The 25,206-nt window shown below is 45.4% G+C and overlaps 1 protein-coding gene across 1 annotated transcript; it reads left to right on the top strand.

Moving 5' to 3' along the window:
* Window positions 1-252: 252 nt before the first annotated feature.
* On the top strand, window positions 253-19,536 carry LMO2 (LIM domain only 2). The gene is made up of 4 exons (XM_079929644.1): window positions 253-627; window positions 749-974; window positions 13,706-13,921; window positions 18,544-19,536. The coding sequence occupies exons 1-4, from the start codon at window positions 621-623 to the stop codon at window positions 18,761-18,763; spliced, it is 669 nt and encodes a 222-aa protein (XP_079785770.1). The 5' UTR covers window positions 253-620; the 3' UTR covers window positions 18,764-19,536.
* The last annotated feature ends 5,670 nt before the right edge of the window (window positions 19,537-25,206 follow it).

The raw sequence follows: 25,206 nt of genomic DNA on the forward strand, positions 1-25,206 counted from the left end.
CGCTGGTTACTTTCAATCTTAGTTTACCAAAAGGGCAACGCCGAAGAGGGGAATCCCTAAAGAATGATTTAGAGGCAACCCAGCCGCCTCTCCAAGGAGAGGTGTTCACTGAGAGACTCTCCCCGTCCCCGACGCTGGCCCCTTTAAGACGCCAACTCAGTCCTGCTGCGGAGGTTGCTGCGGCGGCGGCTGCTGCGGCGGCGGCGGCTGCTGTTTGTATCGCTAATCCCCAGGAGCCCCGTTAAAAAAAAAAAAAAAAGAAGAAGGGGGGGTGGGTACCGGGCAGCTGTCTCTTTAAATGTGATTTCCTTCTATTGTATTTGAATCGTGATCAGGAAAAAGGAAATGAAACCAGAGACAGAGGGAAGCTGAGCGAAAATAGACCTTCCCGAGAGAGGAGGGAGCCGGGGGAGAGAGGCGCAGTCCCCTCCCGGCCCCCAGGCCGCCGCCCCCTCCCTGCCCTCGGCGGCTAGCTGCGCGCCGCGACCCGGGCCGAAGGGGCGAGGGGCGAGGGGCGGCCGGACGGTCGCGCCCCATTCCCGCGGGCGGCGCGGAGCCGGCGACAGCGCGCGAGCCGAGCCGGACCGGGCGGCGGCGGCGGCGGCGGCGGCGGGACCGGGATGGAAGGTTAAGTCCTGAGCAGCAGCGGCAGCTGCAGCCGCCCGGGGCAGGCTGCGCGCCCCTGTCCCCGCCTCGGCCGCGGCGCGCGGCAGCCCGGTGATTCGCTCTCTCTCTTTGGCGTTTGAAGGGAGCGCGGTGACTGTCCTTGAGCGCGGAGGGGCGAGCTCGCCGCCAGAGCGCCGGAGCAAGAGGAGGCGCAGGAGCGGAGGCGGCGGCGCCCGAGCATCCGAGGGGGTCCGAGCCCCGGCAGCCGGCCAGCCCCGCGCCACAAAGGGAGCGCCCCCGCCGCCTGGCACACCACCTCCCTCCCCAATGTCCTCGGCCATCGAGAGGAAGAGCCTGGACCCGTCTGAGTAAGTGTGGTGCCCCTACCACCCACGATGTCCACGGCCTCGCGCCCCGGGGCGGCAGGGTGGCGCGGGCGGCCGGCGAGAAGGCTCCAGGTGCGCGCCCGCAGCGTGCCCTTGGTTCCCTCTGCCTTGCGCGGGGCTCCCGCATCCTATCGGGTGACTCCGGGGACACTGGGAGAGGGGCTGGGCGGCGGGCGGCAGGAAGAGGGGATCGACCCGGCGCCGCTGCGGGCCCCTCCCGGCTACCTGGGACTCTCCCCAAAGCCACTGCGGGCCAGAAAGTTTACACCGGAGCAGGCAGAGGGGGAGGTCGGAGGCGCGCAGGTGCAGTCCCGAGAGCCCTCAGGACTCGATTCTGCTCCTTTCTCCCCTCTCGTTCCTTCTCGGTCCCCTTTCTCTTTGTCCATTTGGTCCTGGAAAGGGGGACATTACAAGTGGAGGCCTCTCGAGTCCCCGACGGCCCCCTTCCCGGTCCGCAGGTGGAGCGGCTGCCCGCAGCGCCAGGGACCGGCGGGTGAGGAGGTGCGAGAATTCACCTCGGAGCTCACTCAGGCCTCCAGAGACTTTAGAGCAGCTAAACACGGAGTTAATCTGGATACACGTCCCCGCCTCTCCCCTCGGGGTCCACCGATGGGGACCTTTGAACCTTGAAAGTTAGTGCACCATTTTGCGTATAGGTGAATTTTTTCTGGGGAGCGGAGTCTCACGGCTTTTATCACAGTCTCAAAGGGTTTGGAGTCTGGGAACCGGAGCTCTAATGAACTGCATTTGTTTTCTGAGGCTCTGAGTGGTTTGAAGTAACCCCTCTTCCCAATGTTTACCTCCAGCCCATTCCTTGGTGTTAAGACGCGGAGAAAGGGTTGTTTTAAGATATCATTTAGCCGTCAGCGCAAATGCCCTTTTAAGATTCATTAGCTGTCTGGTTTTGAGAACATTTATTCCTTTGAAGTCCCCATCTAATCCTTTGAAGGGATTTGTTACACAGACCAAAGGAGCTGGTTAATGACTTGTCCATTTGTGCTTTTAAGAGGCATTTGTTTTGTTTTGTTTTCTTTTCTTTTTCTGCTTTAAAAGAATTGTGCTTTCCTGATTGAAGTACCTCCTTCTCCCAATTTCAGTCTCCTATGGTGTTTATATACCTGGGTTTTACCCTCAGTTACGAGCATAAAAGCTCAGCGTGTTCTCATAAAACACAGGAAGTACCATGATCTAGTGAGAATATAAACAGCCCTATTCAATCTTGAAGGTTCAGATGCCAGTTCTATAAGGAGTCTGGTTTGTTCTAACAAAAACCCAGCTTCCTTAAATTCTCAGGAGAAAGATAACATTCCTTTTTAAAAGTATATATCTACGAAAACACTGGGTTTAAAGGGGTGGTTTGCTCTTTTTTTTTTTTTTTTTTTTTTAACAAACCAAGAATTACAACTTAGCCCTGAGTTTTCAGAGCCTGGGCAAGACCATAGTAATACAATAAGAGAGTGAATTGGATGAATTACCTTTGAAAGGCTCCTAATGCCTTTTCGATCAGTAGAACTCAATCACTAAGCCTTTTATTAGAAGATAAATCTGGAGGTTTCAGTTCCCTGAAGGAAGTGTTTCTCTTTTCAAAGTTTGTGCTTTTTCACTGAGATTGGAAAATTGAAACATCTTTACCTCATAACACAGCAAAGCACCTACTGAAGGGTGCTCTTCTCCATCCTTTGCTTCACTATTTGCCCAATGCAGACAAGCTCTCATTGGAGGTGGACCAGCTCACTGAGAAATTACTGCAGCACATTTCTTCCCTATCGCTCTTGGAAATTGTTGAGAAATTATCCCAGAAATCCAGGCCGAAGTGTGTTTAGGTATAATATTCAGATAGGCTCTAGGAGAATATAAAATATTAGGGAGTAAATCCCACTCAGTTATTGGCTTGGAACATCCACCAAAGATAATGTGATATTATCATTAATTATAGAAAGATAGAGCCAATATCTTATCCTATCCTTTCCTATCTCATCTCAGGCCATCACAATAGCTCTTTTGCTTACCATTTCTACTGCGAACCACTATTCTACCAGAAGCTTCATTGTGTACATACTTGGGTCAGTGCAGCTGAGGTCAGTCTGATCAGCATCTCCAAATCACACACAGAAATTTGCCAAGGCATATGCAAATGAAACATTTAGACAGAAAGACAGCCAGAATTCACACAGAGATTTCCTCTACTGGACCACCAGTGGCCCCTACCGCCTCCCTGTGAGTAACAAGAGCAGTTCATTTTAATTCCAGGCAGTTTTGCACCAGCTAAGTGCAAATTCTCTTCTTTCACAGTTGGTTGGCAGCCTCAGCATCAGGGCATCCAGCAGTGTTGAGGTTCCATGAGTGTTTCTGAAAGCCTAAAGTAAGACCATGGGCTGTGGAAAGGGAAGAGATGCGATTCTGAGGTGATGCATGTGAAAATGCTGGTGTTTTATTTTTCAGGAGGGAGAATGGAAGTCTTTATGTATAACCCATGGAAACAAAGAAAAGCAAGCCAGGCTTCAGTGAATTCTTTTTTTTTTTTTTTTTTTTTTTTTTTTTTTTTTTTTTTTTTTTTTTTTAGTGGGGGAATTTATTTTTTTTTTTTTTTTTTTTTTTTTTTAACATCTTTATTGGGGTATAATTACTTTACAATGGTGTGTTAGTTTCTGCTCTACAACAAAGTGAATCAGTTATACATATACATATGTTCCCATATCTCTTCCCTCTTGCGTCTCCCTCCCTCCCACCCTCCCTATCCCACCCCTCCAGGCTGTCACAGAGCACCGAGCCAATATCCCTGTGCCATGCGGCTGCTTCCCACTAGCTATCTACCTTACTACGTTTGTTAGTGTGTATATGTCCATGACTCTCTCTCGCCCCGTCACAGCTTACCCTTCCCCCTCCCCATAACCTCAAGTCCGTTCTCTAGGAGGTCTGCGTCTTTATTCCTGCCTTACCCCTAGGTTCTTCATGACATTTTTTTTTTTTTCTTAAATTCCATATATATGTGTTAGCATACTGTATTTGTCTTTTTCTTTCTGACTTACTTCACTGTGTATGACAGACTCTAGGTCTATCCACCTCATTACAAATAGCTCCATTTCGTTTCTTTTTATGGCTGAGTAATATTCCATTGTATATATGTGCCACATCTTCTGTATCCATTCATCCGATGATGGGCACTTAGGTTGTTTCCATCTCCGGGCTATTGTAAATAGAGCTGCGATGAACATTTTGGTACATGACTCTTTTTGAATTATGGTTTTCTCAGGGTATATGCCCAGTAGTGGGATTGCTGGGTCATATGGTAGTTCTATTTGTAGTTTTTTAAGGAACCTCCATACTGTTCTCCATAGTGGCTGAACCAATTCACATTCCCACCAGCAGTGCAAGAGGGTTCCCTTTTCTCCACACCCTCTCCAGCATTTATTGTTTCTAGATTTATTGATGATGGCCATTCTGACTGGTGTGAGATGATATCTCATTGTAGTTTTGATTTGCATTTCTCTAATGATTAATGATGTTGAGCATTCTTTCATGTGTTTGTTGGCAGTCTGTATATCTTCTTTGGAGAAATGTCTATTTAGGTCTTCTGCCCATTTTTGGATTGGGTTGTTTGTTTTTTTGTTGTTGAGCTGCATGAGCTGCTTGTAAATTTTGGAGATTAATCCTTTGTCAGTTGCTTCATTTGCAAATATTTTCTCCCATTCTGAGGGTTGTCTTTTGGTCTTGTTTATGGTTTCCTTTGCTGTGCAAAAGCTTTGGAGTTTCATTAGGTCCCATTTGTTTATTTTTGTTTTTATTTCCATTACTCTAGGGGGTGGGTCAGAAAGAATCTTGCTGTGATTTATGTCATAGAGTGTTCTGCCTATGTTTTCCTCTAAGAGTTTGATAGTTTCTGGCCTTATATTTAGGTCTTTAATCCATTTTGAGCTTATTTTTGTGTATGGTGTTAGGGAGTGTTCTAATTTCATTCTTTTACATGTACCTGTCCAGTTTTCCCAGCACCATTTATTGAAGAGGCTGTCCTTTTTCCACTGTACATTCCTGCCACCTTTATCAAAGATAAGGTGTCCATATGTGCATGGGTTTATCTCTGGGCTTTCTATCCTGTTCCATTGATCTATCTTTCTGTTTTTGTGCCAGTACCATACTGTCTTGATAACTGTAGCTTTGTAGTATAGTCTGAAGTCAGGGAGCCTGATTCCTCCAGTTCCTTTTTTTGTTCTCAAGATTGCTTTGGCTATTCGGGGTCTTTTGTGTTTCCATACAAATTGCGAAATTTTTTGTTCTAGTTCTGTGAAAAATGCCAATGGTAGTTTGATAGGGATTGCATTGAATCTATAGATTGCTTTGGGTAGTAGAGTCATTTTCACAATGTTGATTCTTCCAATCCAAGAACATGGTATATGTCTCCATCTATTTGTATCATCTTTAATTTCTTTCATCAGTGTCTTATAGTTTTCTGCATACAGGTCTTTTGTCTCCTTAGGTAGGTTTATTCCTAGATATTTTATTCTTTTTGTTGCAATGGTAAATGGGAGTGTTTTCTTGATTTCACTTTCAGATTTTTCATCATTAGTATATAGGAATGCCAGAGATTTCTGTGCATTAATTTTGTATCCTGCTACTTTACCAAATTCACTGATTAGCTCTAGTAGTTTTCTGGTAGCATCTTTAGGATTCTCTATGTATAGGATCATGTCATCTGCAAATAGTGACAGCTTTACTTCTTCTTTTCCGATTTGGATTCCTTTTATTTCCTTCTCTTCTCTGATTGCTGTGGCTAAAACTTCCAAAACTATGTTGAATAAGAGTGGTGAGAGTGGGCACCCTTGTCTTGTTCCTGATCTTAGTGGAAATGCTTTCAGTTTTTCACCATTGAGGATGATGTTTGCTGTGGGCTTGTCGTATATGGCCTTTATTATGTTGAGGAAAGTTCCCTCTATGCCTACTTTCTGCAGGGTTTTTATCATAAATGGGTGTTGAATTTTGTCAAAAGCTTTCTCTGCATCTATTGAGATGATCATATGGTTTTTCTCCTTCAGTTTGTTAATATGGTTTATCACATTGATAGATTTGCGTATATTGAAGAATCCTTGCATTCCTGGAACAAACCCCACCTGATCGTGGTGTATGATCCTTTTAATGTGCTGTTGGATTCTGTTTGCTAGTATTTTGTTGAGGATTTTTGCATCTATGTTCATCAGTGATATTGGTCTGTAGTTTTCTTTCTTTGTGACATCCTTGCCTGGTTTTGGTATCAAGGTGATGGTGGCCTCGTAGAATGAGTTTGGGAGTGTTCCTCCCTCTGCTATATTTTGGAAGAGTTTGAGAAGGATAGGTGTTAGCTCTTCTCTAAATGTTTGATAGAATTCGCCTGTGAAGCCATCTGGTCCTGGACTTTTCTTTGTTGGAAGATTTTTAACCACAGTTTCAATTTCAGTGCTTGTGATTGGTCTGTTCATATTTTCTATTTCTTCCTGATTCAGTCTTGGCAGGTTGTGCATTTCTAAGAATTTGTCCATTTCTTCCAGATTGTCCATTTTATTGGCATAGAGTTGCTTGTAGTAATCTCTCATTATCTCTTTTATTTCTGCAGTGTCAGTTGTTACCTCTCCTTTTTCATTTCTAATTCTATTGATTTGAGTCTTCTCCCTTTTTTTCTTGATAAGTCTGGCTAGTGGTTTATCTATTTTGTTTATCTTCTCAAAGAACCAGCTTTTAGTTTCATTGATCTTTGCTATTGTTTCCTTCATTTCTTTTTCATTTATTTCTGATCTGATTTTTATGATTTCTTTCCTTCTGCTAGCTTTGGGATTTTTTTGTTCTTCTTTCTCTAATTGCTTGAGGTGCAAGGTTAGGTTGTTTATTCTAGATGTTTCCTGCTTCTTAAGGTGGGCTTGTATTGCTATAAACTTCCCCCTTAGAACTGCTTTTGCTGCATCCCACAGGTTTTGGGTCGTTGTGTCTCCATTGTCATTTGTTTCTAGGTATTTTTTGATTTCCTCTTTGATTTCTTCAGTGATCACTTCATTATTAAGTAGTGTATTGTTTAGCCTCCATGTGTTTGTATTTTTTACAGATCTTTTCCTGTAATTGATATCTAGTCTCATGGCGTTGTGGTCTGAAAAGATACTTGATACAATTTCAATTTTCTTAAATTTGCCAAGGCTTGATTTGTGACCCAAGATATGATCTATCCTGGAGAATGTTCCGTGAGCACTTGAGAAAAATGTGTATTCTGTTGTTTTTGGATGGAGTGTCCTATAAATATCAATTAAGTCCATCTTGTTTAATGTATCATTTAAAGCTTGTGTTTCCTTATTTATTTTCATTTTGGATGATCTGTCCATGGGTGAAAGTGGGGTGTTTAAGTCCCCTACTATGAATGTGTTACTGTCAATTTCCCCTTTTATGGCTGTTAGTATTTGCCTTATGTATTGAGGTGCTCCTATGTTGGGTGCATAAATATTTACAATTGTTATATCTTCTTCTTGGATCGATCCCTTGATCATTATGTAGTGTCCTTCTTTGTCTCTTTTAATAGTCCTTATTTTAAAGTCTATTTTGTCTGATATGAGAATTGCTACTCCAGCTTTCTTTTGGTTTCCATTTGCATGGAATATCTTTTTCCATCCCCTTACTTTTAGTCTGTATGTGTCTCTAGGTCTGAAGTGGGTCTCTTGTAGACAGCATATGTAAGGGTCTTGTTTTTGTATCCATTCAGCTAATCTGTGTCTTTTGGTGGGAGCATTTAGTCCATTTACATTTAAGGTAATTATCGATATGTATGTTCCTATTCCCATTTTCTATATTGTTTTGGGTTCGTTATTATAGGTCTTTTCCTTCTCTTGTGTTTCTTGCCTAGAGAAGATCCTTTAGCATTTGTTGTAAAGCTGGTTTGGTGGTGCTGAACTCTCTCAGCTTTTGCTTGTCTGTAAAGGTTTTGATTTCTCCATCAAATCTGAATGAGATCCTTGCTGGGTAGAGTAGTCTTGGTTGCAGGTTTTTCTCCTTCATCACTTTCAGTATGTCCTGCCACTCCCTTCTGGCTTGTAGGGTTTCTGCTGAAAGATCAGCTGTTAACCTTATGGGGATTCCCTTATGTGTTATTTGTTGTTTTTCCCTTGCTGCTTTTAATATGCTTTCTTTGTATTTAATTTTTGACAGTTTGATTAATATGTGTCTTGGCGTATTTCTCCTTGTATTTATCCTGTATGGGACTCTCTGTGCTTCCTGGACTTGATTAACTATTTCCTTTCCCATATTAGGGAAGTTTTCAACTATAATCTCTTCAAATATTTTCTCAGTCCCTTTCTTTTTCTCTTCTTCTTCTGGAACCCCTATAATTCGAATGTTGGTGCGTTTAATGTTGTCCCAGAGGTCTCTGAGACTGTCCTCAGTTCTTTTCATTCTTTTTTCTTTATTCTGCTCTGCAGTAGTTATTTCCACTATTTTATCTTCCAGGTCACTTATCCGTTCTTCTGCCTCAGTTATTCTGCTATTGATCCCATCTAGAGTATTTTTAATTTCATTTATTGTGTTGTTCATCGTTGCTTGTTTCATCTTTAGTTCTTCTAGGTCCTTGTTAACTGATTCTTGCATTTTGTCCATTCTATTGTCCATTCTATCTCCAAGATTTCGGATCAACCTTACTATCATTATTCTGAATTCTTTTTCAGGTAGACTGCCTATTTCCTCTTCATTTGTTAGGTCTGGTGCATTTTTATCTTGCTCCTTTATCTGCTGTGTGTTTTTCTGTTTTCTCATTTTGCTTATCTTACTGTGTTTGGGGTCTCCTTTTTGCAGGCTGCAGGTTCGTAGTTCCTCCTGTTTTTGATGTCTGTCTCCAGTGGCTAAGGTTGGTTCAGTGGGTTGTGTAGGCTTCCTGGTGGAGGGGACTAGTGCCTGTGTTGTGGTGGAAGAGGCTGGATCTTGTCTCTCTAGTGGACAGGTTCACGTCTGGTGGTGTGTTTTGGGGTGTCTGTGGCCTTATTATGATTTTAGGCAGCCTCTCTGCTAATGGGTGGGGTTGTGTTCCTGTTTTGCTAGTTGTTTGGCACAGGTTGTCCAGCACTGTGGCTTGCTGGTCGTTGAGTGAAGCTGGGTGCTGGTGTTAAGATGGAGGTCTCTGGGAGATTTTCGCCGTTTGATATTATCTGGAGCTGGGAGGTCTCTTGTGAACCAGTGTCTTGAAGTTGGCACTTCTACCTCAGAGGGAGAGCCCTGCCTCCTGGCTGGAGCACCAAGAGCCTTTCATCCACACGGCTCAGAATAAAAGGGAGAAAAAGTAGAGGGAATTAGTAGACGTATGAGGAAAGAAAGAAGGAAAGGAGGGAAGGAAGGAGGGAAGGAAGGAAGGAAGGAAGGAAGAAAGAAAGAAAGAAGCAAAGAAGGAAAGAAGGCAAGAAGGAACGAAAGGAGGGAGGGAGGGAGGGAGGAAGGAAGGAGGGAAGGAAGGAAAAAACAGAAAGAAGATACAGTAAAAATAAAATAAAGTATAATAAAGTTATTGAATTAAAAAATTCTTAATTAGAAAAAAAAAAAAGGACGGATAGAACCTTAGGACAAATGTTGGAAGCAGAGCTGTACAGACAAAGTCTTACACAGAAGCGTACACATACACCCTCACAAAAAGAGGTAAAGGGGGAAAAATCATAAATCTTGCTGTCAGAGACCACCTCCTGAATTTGGGATGATTCGTTGTCTAAAGGAGGGAAGGAAGGAGGGAAGGAAGGAAGGAAGGAAGGAAGAAAGAAAGAAGCAAGGAAGGAAAGAAGGCAAGAAGGAATGAAAGGAGGGAGGGAGGAAGGAAGGAAGGAGGGAAAGAAGGGAAAACAGAAAGAAGATACAGTAAAAATAAAATAGAGTATAGTAAAGTTATTGAATTAAAAAATTCTTAATTAGAAAAAAAAAAAAAAGGGACGGATAGAACCTTAGGACAAATGTTGGAAGCAAAGCTGTACAGACAAAGTCTTACACAGAAGCGTACACATACACCCTCACAAAAAGAGGTAAAGGGGGAAAAATCATAAATCTTGCTGTCAGAGACCACCTCCTGAATTTGGGATGATTCGTTGTCTAAAGGAGGGAAGGAAGGAGGGAAGGAAGGAAGGAAGGAAGGAAGAAAGAAGCAAGGAAGGAAAGAAGGCAAGAAGGAACGAAAGGAGGGAGGGAGGAAGGAAGGAAGGAGGGAAAGAGGGGAAAACAGAAAGAAGATACAGTAAAAATAAAATAGAGTATAGTAAAGTTATTGAATTAAAAAATTCTTAATTAGAAAAAAAAAAAGGGACGGATAGAACCTTAGGACAAATGTTGGAAGCAAAGCTATACAGACAAAGTCTTACACAGAAGCGTACACATACACCCTCACAAAAAGAGGTAAAGGGGGAAAAATCATAAATCTTGCTGTCAGAGACCACCTCCTCAATTTGGGATGATTCGTTGTCTAAAGGAGGGAAGGAAGGAAGGAAAGAAAGAAAGAAAGAAAGGACGAAGGTAAAGTATAATAACGTTCTTAAAATTAAAATTGATTATTAAGAAAAAAAATTTTAAGAAAAAACCATGGACGGATAGAACCTAGGACAAATGGTGGAAGCAAGACTATACAGACAAGATCTCACACAGAAGCATACACATACACATTCACAAAAAGAGGAATAGGGAGAAAAATCATAGATCTTGCTCCCAAAGTCCACCTCCTTAATTTGGGATGATTGGCTGTCTATTCAGGTATTCCACAGATGCAGGTACATCAAGTTGATTGTGGAGCTTTAATCCGCTGCTTCTGAGGCTGCTGGGAGAGATTTCCCTTTCTCTTCTTTGTTCTCACAGCTCACAGAGGCTCAGCTTTGGATTTGGCCCTGCCTCTGCGTGTAGGTCGCTGGAGGGCGTCTGTTTTTTGCTCAGACAGGACGGGGTTAAAGGAGCCGCTGATTCGGGGGTTCTGGCGTACGGAGTCCGGCGGCGGGGAGGGAGGGGCCCGGAATGCAGGGCGGGCCTGCGGCGGCAAAGTCCGGCGTGGCTCTGCACCAGCCCGAGGCCCGCCGTGCGCTCTCCCGGGGAAGTCGCCCCCGGATCCCGGGAACCCGGCAGTGGCGGGCTGCACAGGCTCCGCGGAAGAGGGGAGTGGAGAGCGACCTGCGCTCGCACACAGGCCCCTTGGTGGCGGCAGCAGCAGCCCCAACGTCTCCCGCCCGCCTTGGGGTCCGCGCCCCCGGCCGCGGCTTGCGCCCGTCTCTGGAGTCAGCGCCCTCAGCCGCGGCTCGCGCCCGTCTCTGGGGTCCGCGCCCTCAGCCGCGGCTCGCGCCCGTCTCTGGGGTCCGCGCTTTCAGCCGCGGCTCGCGCCCGTCTCTGGGGTCCGCGCTTTCAGCCGCGGCTCGCGCCCGTCTCTGGGGTCCGCGCTTTCAGCCGCGGCTCGCGCCCGTCTCTGGGGTTCGCGCTTTTAGCCGCGGCTCGCGCCCGTCTCTGGAGTTCCTTTAAGCAGCGTTCTTAAACCCCTCTCCTCTCGCACCAGGAAACAAAGAGGGAAGAAAAAGTCTCTTGCCTCTTCGGCAGGTGCAGGCTTTTCCCCGGACTCCCTCCCGGCTAGCTGTGGTGCACTAACCCCTTCAGGCTATGTTCAAGCCGCCAACCCCAGTCCTCTCCCTGCGCTCCGTCCGAAACCGAAACCCTAGCCTCAGAGCCTCAGCTCGCAGCCCCGCCCGTCCCGACGGGTGAGCAGACAAGCCTCTCGGGCTGGTGAGTGCCGGTCGGCACCGATCCTCTGTGCGGGAATCTCCCCGCTTTGCCCTCCGCACCCGTTGCTGTGCACTCCTCCGCGGCTTCGAAGCTCCCCCCTCCGCCTCCCGCAGTCTCCGCCCGCGAAGGGGCTTCCTAGTGTGTGGAAACTTTTCCTCCTTCACAGCTCCCTCCCACTGGTGCAGGTGCCGTCCCTATTCTTTTGTCTCTGTTTATTCTTTTTTCCTTTTGCCCTACCCAGGTACGTGGGGAGTTTCTTGCCTTTTGGGAGGTCTGAGGTCTTCTGCCAGCCTTCAGTAGGTGTTCTGCAGGAGTTGTTCCACGTGTAGATGTATTTCTGGTGTATCTGTGGAGAGGAAGGTGATCTCCGCGTCTTACTCTTCCGCCATCTTCCCTTCTTCCTTCAGTGAATTCTTAAAACTATTCAAAGTCTTGAGTTTTTAGGAGGAAACTGGTTTGGGTTTTACCTTTCCCTGTTCTAAAAGGAGATCATCTCAAAAAGGACCCTCATACTTGATCTACAAAGTGTGGGCTCGGTTTCAGTAGCCCTAAATATTCACAGGGAGGTATGCACATTACAGACAGAGTCACCCGAAGCTGTCAGAGTGTGTTATCAACACTGGTTCCCTGAGCCTTGTCATCCCTAGGTGTAAAGGACGCTGAGTGCTGTGGGCACAGGCCAATCAGGACACAAGGTCACCTGGTAAGTTAGCGTCAGCTGGAAATAGGAGACACAGATTTATACCCTCAAAGTACCGAGGGGGAAACTCCCTTTGGGAATTTCACAGTTGGAGGCAGTTCCATTTTTCAAAACATAATAGAATTTTGAAAAATAGATTTGTGTTTGAGTGAGGGTCAAGAAAGCACTTGTTAATTGTCACACATCAACAGGTATACTGTTTTTCCTGTGTCCCATCTGGTGAGAGAATCATTTCTCCCACTCCCTTTATTTTCTTTTGGCAAATAACGTTATTTCTTTTAAAATGTAAAACAGAAGTATTCAGATTCCAGTGAAGCAAAGTGAACTGGAGACACTGTATGACATTGTAGTGAAAGAACACACATCACAGGCTCGCTCCTAACAATTGCCTGGATGGAGATTTCAGAGTCTGTTTAATTGCCTTCCACTCTCTCGAAAATAATTATTGCCCCTCTCCCCATTTTCTTTCCTAAATCAACTTCATCTGAATCAGTTTTGCTGCTGTAAAAATGTTCACGTGCAGAAAGTTCTGTTTGACGTCCTTTCTAAGTTTAACAGTGGCCTTAATTAACACCTGAGATTTTTCTCCAAGGATTCATTCAGTAAGAAGGATGGGATGAGGAATTTCTATTAAAAGATAATAATAATGAGAATTTCTATTATATCCTGAAGGAATTTTTATCTTGGAAAGAGAAAGCAACCTAAAATAACTTGGGGTCCCTTTCTTCTTTCTTCCTTCCTCACCTCTGCTTTTGTGCACTTGGGAAGGGTTTGAGGCAGGATGGCACGGAGATTCAAAAGGGAATTTGCAGATTCTTAGCCCTCTAGGAAGTCACTGTCCTGGCAGCAAGCAACTCTTATAGTCCTGGGTGCCTCCTCTGGGTTTGGGCAGTGCCCTTGGGTCCTGGGTATGTGAGGAGGAAAGAGGAGAGGTGTGGAGATGGAGTAGGAGGGAGATAAAGAAGAGAGACCACAGGTGCCAAGAAAGTGGGGCTGGACTGTGGGTAGGGGTGCAGTACCACCTGCAGTTGCCTTGGTGCCTCTTGGTGCCCCACACTTGCTTCTTCCGGGATCTAGGATGTAGGGTCTAGCTCTCTCCTGTCCTAACCCAAGGCTGGCAGGGTCTCTCTGCAGTCTGCCCTAGGTATATGCTATCCCCTCCTTTCTCCTATGTCACCTACAGGCAATTGAATGAGGTTTCCTTTTGGGCACAGCATGACTCCTGACCCCTCTCCCGTGCTTGTCTCCCCAAGATGAGGTCATCCCTAATGCTTGGCCTTCTTTCCAGGGAGCCAGTGGATGAGGTGCTGCAGATCCCCCCATCCCTGCTGACATGTGGAGGCTGCCAGCAGAATATCGGGGACCGCTACTTCCTGAAGGCCATCGACCAGTACTGGCACGAGGACTGCCTCAGCTGTGACCTCTGCGGGTGCCGGCTGGGCGAGGTGGGCCGGCGCCTCTACTACAAGCTGGGCAGGAAGCTCTGCCGCAGAGACTATCTCAGGTACTGTCCTCGCTGCCCTCCTGGGGCTGTGGGTCTGTCTCCCCCAGTGCCTGCCTCTTGCCCCAGCGAGGTCAGGCTGGGTCTCAGCTGCCCGATGCAGGGAAGCAGTCGGCCTTTCTTCCTGTTCGAGAAGCATGTTCTCAGGGATACGTTCCTACATGGTCAAATTCTAATATTTTAAAGGCGAGATAGTGATGAACACAAAATTCAGAATAGTGGTTCCCTCTGTGGGGCAGAAAAGGGGAGAAGGTTGGGGAGAAGGCACAGGATGTGCCAAAGGAACTGCGAGCTTTGTAGTTTCTAAGTTTGAGTGGGGGCTCCTAGGAGCTCATTTAATGCTTCAAAATATACCTATAGGTTCTAAATAGTCCTTTGTAAGATTCCAATATTATGTGATGAGAAAATTAAAAATAGAAAGCATGATCTCGCCATTGCATTCCAAGGATTTGACGGTCACAGCAGGAAGGCCCTGAAGTCAGCTGTAGGTTTGAGCCCCGGCACCACTGCTTTCTAGCTCTGTGACCTTGGACAAGTTACGTAACCTTCCTAAGCCTCGACTTCCTCATCTGTAAAATGGGGATAACAGCGATACCTACTTCCAAGAAGAGGTGGGAATTAGATGGGGTGATACATGTGAAGGGCTTGGCTTGCTGCATGAGTATGAGGATCAAATAGATGTTAGCTGCTCATGACATTGATCATTAGAGTCTTTTCCGATCTAATGAACAAAGAAAGGGAAGAATGGAAAGGCAAAATAGGAACTCTGGAACACCCAGTGAGACAGGCACTGAGGCCATCTTGGGTGCTCTGGGTCATAAGTTTGGCTATGTGAATTTTCCAGCACTCAGATGAGTGCCTTTGCCCGGAATGTTCTAGCATCTCCAGTTTCATATTAGCTGCTGCAGAGGTAACTCTGTGCCCTCTGTTGTCAAATCTGCTTAACTGTGTAGCTGTCAGATTTTTGCCACCTTCCTGTGGCAGAGGGTCTGTGGAGCATGGAGCCCTAATACATTAGGACCACCCAAACCAGGGAAGCTTGTTTAGACTCCAGCGCCCTTGGCTGCCAGGCCAGCTCTTCCTCCCAAACCTGCCCTCAGAGCATTTTACATTAAAAAAAAAAAAAAAATGCAGGCAATTCCATGGTGAAGGAAGCTTATCTGTTCACCCAGAGACTGACAGAGTAAGCTTCCCACCCCCAAATTTCCTGATAAAGTCCTTGCAAATTTGGTGGTTCAGAGAAAAGAAGTCAGGTTTCCAAGGATCATGATTTTAATTTTGGTCAATTTTTTATTAAGTAACAAGAAAACAGAACTGGGATAAATAGAGACCTGGTTCTGCTCGCTATCAGTTTGCCAAGACAGTGCAGAAAGCAGACGGGTAAATGATTCCCATTGGGCCCCCTGACTACATCCCCGTCAAATCATTTGAATCTTATTAAATGAAGTACAGATAGAGTAAGGTCAAAAGAGCCCGGGCTTCTCCCTATTTCTGCGGTTTTTATATAACATTCAAGAATAAACCCCGTGCTGCCTGGGCTTGTTAATCTCTTGCATTTTTAAAAAGGAGAGGAAAAAAACAGTCTGGGAGAACCCAGTGTTAATTAACCTGTGTCTTGGTGACATGAAATAATTCTTCTCCCTGTTACATTCCTAGGCAACATGTTAATTAACTCTGTGTTAGTGCAAGCGTTTCCAGCCATCCTTTCATATTTATATTATTGTTATTAAAATGGGCAGGAGGGAGCTTCAGACATGACATCTCTTGACAGAGGAGAAAAATCATTTCTTGCTGCAGGCATGGCCCTTTAGCCATGGACTTGTTTGCCTGCATTCTTGACATATCTGGCAGTGTCTTTGCAAAAGGCAAGTTGGAGGAGTGAGGAAATGGGTTCTATGATGGGGTTCAGTCCTTCTCCCCCTGCCCACCCACCCCTGCCCCAGGAGAACTTCTCCCCCTGAGGGTTTCCAATGTTTGACTTGCCTGTTACTGTCCGTTTCAGACATTTAGCCTCAAATATTCATGAGACCCCCATGCAGAACCTAAATAAACCCTGTGCTATTATGTTGTTTTCTTGGGAACCGAAGAGTAGCTGTTAGTATCAGTGCCCAGCCCAGACCCCCTCGGATCGCTTTTTTACCAGTTTTTGTGTGCAGTGCCTCCCCACCCCTAAGTGTTTTACTTTCAACAGCCAGCACCTGTGTCTGTTAAAGCCAGAAGTGTGCCCACTGCCCACCCCCCCATGCCCAACAGACCTGGCCCAGTGGCTGGCACTGCCGGAGACCAAAGTCCTGCAATCTTGCCGGGAGCCAGGGCCTCTTGGAGACATAACTTACACCCCAGAGTCCCCGTGCAGTCAGGCTGAAGCTCCCCTCGGACTTGGCCCGAGTGTGCAACTTTGCTTGCCTTGCACCCCTCCTGTCCGGCTTCCCTTGCCACCTTACCTGTTTCCCCTGATGACACATCCTTAACAAATCCTGGTCTCAGGGTCTATTTCCGGGATATCCAGCCTAAGGCACCAGTTCTTGGTGCCAGAGGTGAACGCCCGAGTTAGATGTCAAGTCCTGGCTATTTTCACTATTAGTGAAGTCCCAGCAAACCAGAGCTTGTAAGGGCCTGCAGAGGCCTTCTCTTCCAGTTCTCCTGCATTATAGCTTAAGACACAGAAGCCAGGGCAGAGGATGTCATTGGCTCTGGGGCACCCGGCTAGTTAGAGGTGATGCTGGGACCTGAACTTGTCTCCCAAATACAAGTCCTTCATCCTTCCCTTCGTTAGTGCCTGACGTGTGTTGTAATTTACCCCCAACTTCCCTTTAATAAACGCTCTCCTTCCGTAAGGGTCACACACCCCAGGTGGTTGGCTTCGTTCCACACACACTGTTTTGTAAGTCACTTGGGCCCAAACTCAACTTACTGAACAATCAGGAAATCAGAACTGTCTTTCCACTCTGTGACCTCCAGGGTGGCAGTTCCCTACAGCTCCACCATCTGCTGCCTTGGGATAAAATGTTCTCCCCCAGTAATGAGCTTGCTCCCAGGTGGTGCCTTGAAAACACTCAGAGCTCTTCAAATGGAAAGCGGGATTCGGAGGGAAATTAGCTGGCCTGGCTGTAACCATGAGTTCCCTGCCCACAGACCACGTCTTCCTGGTTCCATTAATTTTGTTCATGTGTTTCAAAATTTGTCAACTGCCCTCATCTCCCCTAGAACCTCTCAGAACGTACCAGTTGATTCTCTGCTCTTCTGAAGTTAATAAGAACTTCCGAGAAGAACAGGCATTCACCTAAAACCGCCCTGAAGGTTTTCCGTGGAAAGGACCTGCTGACATGCCATGTAATCAGGCATGTGGGAAAATGACTTCTGGCAGCAAGACTGGCCCTGTTGGAATACCCCCAAGATGTGTTAAAACCCAGCCAGCGCTGGCTTTGCCCTTGAACGCTGGTGCTTTGACATGCTGCGTCCATCCTTTAACAGCCGGGTGAGGGGCACGCTATGATCACTGCCAAGCTCAGAGGAATCAGAGGTCTCACCAGGGTCACTCAGGCACTCAGGGCTAGTCCTGGCTGAACCCAAGTCTTCTGATTCCAGTGCTTGTGTTATCCCACTCTTGCGGGCTGATTCTCAAACTTCAGCCTGCATCAGAATCACCTGGCCGTGCTCAGGACCACACAGATGGCTGGGCCTCACCCGCAGAGCATCTCAATCAGGAGGGCCTGAGCGAACATTTCTAACAAGTTCCCGGGTGATGCAAATACGGCTGGTCCCAGGACCACACTTTGAGAACCACTGCACTAGGCTCCACCATATCGCATCTCCCACTTTGGCACTACATGTTGCTTAATATAAGTAACCTGTCAGCTGAGACTTAGGAGAGTCTTGATTTCAATGTCAGAAGAGGAGTTTCTCCAGAGACTCATGCCATTGGGGCAGCAAGGATCTCGAATTAAGATCTTCCATTCTATGTGGAGAAATGCTGCGCATCCTCCCGATGTCCGAGGCACGATTAACTATACCGCGTGTTTTCGGTTGAGCTCCCTCTGTCTCCCAGAGGCTGGGGTCCCAGCAAACAACCATGCGGAGATGGCCTTGGTACCTTTGAAGGAATTCAAGACCAACCCTCCCTATGGGTGGAACTAGTGGCTGTTGATGTGATAGAATTCGGGAGCCTCAGAAAGATGCCCATTTCACTGCATTCCTGGTCAGTTTCCTCTCAAAGGGGCCCCTGGGGTTCACTCCTGCCCCTCTTCTAAAATGAAAGTTCCCCTGGGAAGAGACACACAATCCAGGCCTAACCTCTGAAATCACTTCAGCTGAGAGTCTTTTCCACAGAGGTGGGGCCCGGGGCAACCTGGAGGCGTGGAGGGTGGTGGCTGCAGGCAGGGAGAGAGCTCAGAAAAGGGACGAGTTATGCCAAACACAAATGCCACAGATACGGTCTCATCCCAGAGGACCCACTTCCTTCTAGGAAGCACTGCGAACGAGTCAGCCATCAGTCTGGACCCAGCTCTTCCTTGCTGGGACGTCTTGGGAATCCAGCCTACAGCATGGAACCCATCCTCAGGCCCTTTCTTCCAGTATTATCTGTGCCACTGTCTCTTTAGCTCTTCTCTCTGTTTTCTCCCCAGGCTCTTTGGCCAGGACGGCCTCTGCGCATCCTGTGACAGGCGGATCCGTGCCTACGAGATGACGATGCGGGTGAGGGACAAAGTGTATCACCTGGAATGTTTCAAATGTGCCGCCTGTCAGAAGCATTTCTGTGTGGGTGACAGATACCTCCTCATCAACTCCGATATAGTGTGTGAACAGGACATCTATGAGTGGACTAAGGTCAATGGGATGATATAGGCCAGATGCCCCAGCATCTCTGGAGAGGTGTTTCACTGAAGTCACTGTCTCCGTGGGGTCTTCACTCTTAGGCATTTGGGGGATTTGAGGGTGGGCTGAGACATTTCTTAGGGGATGAAAGACCCTAATTGGACACCAAGAACCAATACACAGCATCCAAGTGACATAATGCAAGGGGGCAAAACTTAAACGTGACAAAATGACTGGCCTTGAGGGAGAACTTATGGACAATGGCCACAGCCTATGGGTAGTAACTGACATGATTAGCGAGGGAGAGAGTGTTGGGGCTTCTGTGCCGTCATGATGGAACTTCCCATCTACAGATGGGGACTTGTTCTGCCCAGACTTGTTATGTCTTTAACCCTTGAAAACTAGAGATGTGCAATTGATTTCTTTTCTTCCTGGCTTTTATGAGAACCCTGTTCCAACCACTGTCCTCCACACAAGGGAAGGACAGAGAGAAGAGTGGCCATCCTTTTATTCTTGGCCACCTTCCCAAGGCTTTAAGCTTTGGACCCAAGGGACACTGCATGGAGACAACATTTCAGTTGAGAATGAAAACTGCAACTTTTAACCAAACAATTCTTTAAAGCAATGCTGATGAACCACTGTTTTTAGACACCTTAGTTTTGAAGTGAGAAGTTCCACAGATTGTTTCTATACAAATGTAAATCTAAAAAAAAAAAAAGTTGTTCACCTATTTTATTATCTTAGATTATATCAAAGTATTTGTTGTGTGTAGTTTAAAAAAACTCCGAGGGCAATAAAAATGACTGACTAAAATACGCAGTGGTGTTTACCTGGTAATGACTTACAATTTGGGATGGCAGGAAAAAAACGGCTTTTTATATTGTAAAGGAGAAGTAAATAAGCAATTTACTTTTCGGTCAAATAAAAACAAGTTTATGGCTAGGGTTTATATGAGTCAGGCACGTTTCTATATTACTAGCAATTAGTATCTAACGGGTCATCATGTAGCTCAGAGGGATGTAGAATAATGAGATTGCTATTGTAAAACCTGCATTTCACTTCAGCATTGTATAGAGTGAACAGAAGGCAAGATCTTTGCCTTTGGGAAACCTGTAACCTAGGAAGGACACAAATACATAAAACAGATTCCCTTGGGAGAGAAGGTAATTACCTAGTTTGAAATGTGGCAAAGATGCTGAGCTTGACACTTCGATTTTCCAAGACGTGTGTCTCAGGGTATTTTATGACAAGTGGTTAAGAGAACCTTACCTTGAGGATTTAAAGCAGGCACCTTGTCTGTGCGGTTGCCTTTCACCGCATCCAGGCAGCCATGAACTGACTCAGAGCGCCACCTGCTGGTCATCACCTCTCAGCTCACTAGTTCAAGAACGTCCCAATGAAAGACGAACGGGAGATGTATTTCAATTGTTACATAAAAATATTGGCAAGTACCAAGAAGTCTTAATGCGTTTAATTATCAAGACATCAGAAACATGCATCTAGTGCTACAATTAATTAACTGTGATATTCCTTTAAAAAGTTCATCACTAGGGTTTGCTTGGTTTTTTCTTCTTCTGGAGAAATAATTAAGTGATGGCTCTCTTGGTCTGTAAAATACTAAAAGTGGTTGGGAAGTTTGACTGCTTAGGGTGGCCTATTTAAAACAAATCTAGTTATACTGAATTTCAACTAGGTGTTGGTAAGGGACTTCCAGTGAGGGGATATTTGTTCTAAATCAACGAAGGGAAGTGGTTCTCCGATTGTGGTCCATGAACCAGCAATATCAGCATCACTTGAGAACTTATTAAAAATGAAGATTCATGGGCTCCATCCCAGGCAGAGTGAGTCGGAAATGCTGGGGATGGGGTTCAGCAATCTGTGTTTTAACAAGCCCTAAAGATGATTCTGACTCATGCTGAAGCTTAAGGATGTTCTGAAACATCCCCCAGTTTGGTAGATCATCTGCTCTAAGTTGTTAATAGTTAGTATTTGACACAATGGTTAATCACTGAGTAACTTTTCCACATGTAGACCAACACTGTCTACCCCTGGTCCCTAAGCTGAAAACCTTTACATAATTCTGTCACTCAGCTAGCAGTTGTCATCTACCAGATCAATCACAATTCAATCCACCATTTTTAACCATATCGACATTAATAATAATAATAATAGATTTTAGTTATGTGAATGACCTATGTGCAGTATTAGGTCAAAATAAAAATGGTTCTTGCTTTTGAAATGTAAACTTTATTCTTAATCCCCATGATAGTATAATACACATAAGATTCAGGAGCTCAACCCATACCTTTGCCATCCTCAACAAAGCAATAATTAACGTTTTCCATTTGTCCACGGCGCCATTTTGCAGAATTGTGAATGCGCAAGCAGAGTCTTTGTGGTAAATCACCCCAGGGGCCCAAATGTCTAACCCACAACTGACTTGAGAGGAAGGACATGTAAAGAGAGGGACCAGCTCCCAGAATCTACCCTGGTGGTCCTTGCCTGAGCATGCAGGCTGTGTGCCCAAGACCCAGAGGCAGAGAACCAGGCACCTGCACCCTTCCCCGGTCCATGACTTACTTCAGCAATTTGGTGGAACATTTCACTTCCTCTTACCTTATTAATGTCTTGTAACCTGAACCAGCTTCCTTTTATTGCTGTCTCTAATAGAATCACTGCTTCTCAGGGAATCTTGGAATCCTACAAAGTTACAGCAGAGCAGTGGCTAGGAGCTCTATCATCATAAGACTGGGATATGAATGGCAATGATGTGACTTAATTATTTAACGAACATTTACACAGCAGTTACCACGTGCCAGACACTCTTCTAGGGGCTGTACAAATAGCAACTCCTTTAAGTGACAGAACAGCGCCACGTGGCAGTTTCTATTTATTATCATCCACATGGACTCCCGGGGAAACTGCAGCACAGACAGGCTTAGTCACCTGCCTAAGGTCCTACGGCTAATAAAGGGCAGAAGTAGTCTGTAATTGAGGCCTCACCCTGTGCTCTGCTGCCTCTCTTAGGCTCACCTCCCTGAACCTCAGGTTTCTCATCTGCAAAATAGGGAAAATGAATACCTTTCTCCCCAGGTTATTTGAAACCATTTGAGTACAGTCTAGCCAGAAATGTAACCAAAGTACAATGATATGAGATTAGCACCATAATAAAGATATCGAAAGTGCTGTGGAAACACAGATGAGGGAACAATTCTATTGGCCCCTGGGCGGCTATCTGGAGTAAAGCAGAAGTGACATTTCAAATGCCCCTGGACCAGCAAGGGGGTGACACAGGCAAGAGCAAAGACTCAGAGACCTTGACCTAGTGGAGCAGGTAGTCAAGTGAGCCCAGAGTTTTCATGGTGGTGGTGGTGGAAGTGGTGAGCTTTAGCTGGAGGGGGGCTGGGCCAGTGAGTAAATAACAGGGGAGATGAGGTCTTCCACAGTTTTGAGACTGAATGGCAAATCAAAATCCAAACCCAGGAATCTCTGAGAGGTGGAGGGAGGGTGCAAGGAAGGTATAACAGGGGCCTGGAACATCTTATTATGCTAGAAAATAAGGAACTGCTTTTAAAAAAGTGATGTAGGTACGCCACAAGGACAAAGAAGCCAACTTGAAGGGGCTGGCCAATCTGGAGCAATTTGACTACCAAAATAATTAAGGATAGTAATGAGTTACAAAGTGTTGGGGGGAAAATAAGAATTCGTGAGTTCATACCAATAATAAATAAATGGAGAGAATAAAGGGCTCTTGTTTACAGCAGAATCTTGAATGCCAACAGGTAAATGTGAAGAGAGTGTGGGAGTTGGCAAGTCATCATTCTGCAACTATCATAGTGAAATGATAGAATCAAGCAAGAATCATCAAGAGTTGCTAAATTTCAACAAAGAGAGAGCGGGATACTTGGACGGTCTTAAAGTACCTTTCCATGTATTGTTATTCGTTGCAAGGGGGAAACCCGTAATTACACAGTGGAGACATTGGACAGCACGCTGACCAGGTGATCAGTGAGGGGCGGATGGACCATGTGTGCCTCCAGATGTGATTCTCTGTGAGGGACATACCATCACTGTTTTAGGATTCCTCCTGAGAATGCATAGCCTGAATCTAAGTATGAGACAAATTACCAGGCAAACTCAAAACGATGAACATTGTATTTTTAAAAAGGGAGGAGATGGGGCTCTATTTTCAAAAATGTCAGTGTCATAAAGAATAAAGAAAAGCTGTGGGAATGTTCCAGATTCAAGAAGGCTAAGGAGACCTGACAACTAAGTCCAATACCTGGCCCTTTACTTTCCCTCCAGTACTGGAGGGGGAAAATGCTATAGAGGATATCATTGGGGCAATTGATAACATTGAAATATGAGAGGGTAGATTAGTTCAAATTATTGCACAAATGCTAAATTTATTGAGGTTGACAACTGTACTGTGGTTACATAAGAGACTATCCCTATTTTTAGGAAATACACAGTGAAATATTTAGGACAAAATGGTCATGACATATGGAACTTAGTCTCAAATAATTAAGAAAAATTTACATGTGTGGGGTGTGTGTGTGTCTGCTGTGTGTGTGTAGAAAGAGAGAGACAGAGACAGAGAGAGGGCAGGGTGGGAGGAATAAATGGCAAAGCAAATGGGTAAAAATGTTAACAGGTGAATCTAGGTACGGGATACACAGGTACACTATTTTTGTTCGTGCATCTTTTCTATCAGTTTGACACGTCTACAAATAAAAAGTTTTTTTAAACTTTAGAAATCTTGACCTTTTCTTTTTGGGAGGTTTTGATTTAATTAGGAGAAGACTAGGAGAGATGATAAAGAGAGGGAAAATATCGTTTGGAAGTCAGTGATACTCTACTATTCGTTTATCACAATTTTAATGTACTTCTAGCCTTAGAAGTAAAGTTCATGTGTCTCAAGCCAGCAGTTCCTTGCAAACACACACATGTAATGTAAATGATGTGTTTAGGAGGATTCACTTAGTGCCAGTTTCTGAAGCAGGTTATTTCTCAACCTTATAAAATGAGCTTGATACAAATTCTTCATTTCCGTTGAAATTAGGATCAAGATGTGATCATCTGGCTCTGAAATGTGTGTATTTTAGGACCAGGAATCTAAGCTATAATGTTTTGTACGTAGATCTAAGAATTGAGTTGAAAGAAGTTTCAAAGCACTAAAGTGACTTTCGTCCTCTACCAGTGGCTGTGTGTTAATTCACCCAGAAAACCATCATTTCTCTGAGTTAATAGAATCTTTGAAGCTAAATCAAGTCTATTTCCATTGTAACATTGTGAAGCTTTTGAACTGGGCTCACGGAATTACCCTACTTGATGGCCACCTTGAAGACGGCTTTGTGGTGATCCTAAGAAAACCTGCAGCCGCAGCTTCTGTGTGTCACGGCCTTTCCACCCCACCTGATTCAGTCTCATTACTTAATGAGCAGCTCAGGGCAAATGCCCCCCACCCCACCCCTTAGATAAATAGTAGGTAAAATAGATATAAAGGCAATCTAATGTGGTAGAAAGAACCCTGAAATGGAAATTGGAAATGTGATTTTGCCTCCAATTAGGGTTATGTCTTCAGGCAGACCTCAGTTTCCTCATCTGCGAAATGAAGAATGTATTACAGGTTATCTCTAGGAATTTGCTACTCAAATTTTGGTTTACAGACAGGGCAGTGTGGGAATTGGGAATAAGCATTTGTAGTAGCTGGTCTCCAAGATGCCTCCAGAGATTCTCGCCTCCTGGCTTCAGGCTTATGTGGTCTCTGCCCACATCAAATAGGGCTAACCTGTCTAACCAATAAGATATTGCAGAGATGATAGAGTATGACGTCTGATGTTAGGTCATAAAGGACTCTGCGGCTTCTACCAAGCTCTCTCTTGGATGACTGGCTCTGGAGAAAACCAGCTACCATGGCTTAAAGGTGCTCCATCAGCTCTATGGGGAGGTCCATGCAGTAAAAGGAACTGAGGCCTCTTGCCATCAGCCAGCACTTGCCTGTCCTATGAAGAAGCCATCTTGAAAGCAGATCCTCAAGCCCCAGTCAGGTTTTCAGGTGACTGCAACCCTGGCACACCTTGAACGTAACCTCACAAGAGACTCCTAAGCCAGAATTAGTCAATTAAGCTGCTTCTGAATTTCTGACCCACAGAAATTATGTAAGATAAATAATTGTTTTAAGTCACTGAGTTCTGAGGTATTTTATTATGCGGCAAGACATAATTAAAACACATTTAGAAACTCTTATTTTTATTTTTTTGCGGTACACGGGTGTCTCACTGTTGTGGCCTCTCCCGTTGTGGAGCACAGGCTCCGGACGCGCAGGCTCACGAGCCCAGCCACTCCATGGCATGTGGGATCTTCCCGGACCGGGGCACGAACCCGTGTCCCCTGCATCGGCAGGCAGACTCTCAACCACTGTGCCACCAGGGAAGCCCGAGAAATAACAGTGGCTTGGACGAGGGTGTTTG

This window comes from Stenella coeruleoalba (assembly GCF_951394435.1).
Source record: "Stenella coeruleoalba genome assembly, chromosome: 8".
Taxonomy (NCBI): domain Eukaryota; kingdom Metazoa; phylum Chordata; class Mammalia; order Artiodactyla; family Delphinidae; genus Stenella; species Stenella coeruleoalba.

Coding starts and splice junctions, on each gene's coding strand:
- LMO2 (XM_079929644.1), top strand. Junction 975..13,705: donor AAGAGCCTGGACCCGTCTGA/GTAAGTGTGGTG, acceptor CCTTCTTTCCAG/GGAGCCAGTGGATGAGGTGC. Junction 13,922..18,543: donor TGCCGCAGAGACTATCTCAG/GTACTGTCCTCG, acceptor TTTTCTCCCCAG/GCTCTTTGGCCAGGACGGCC.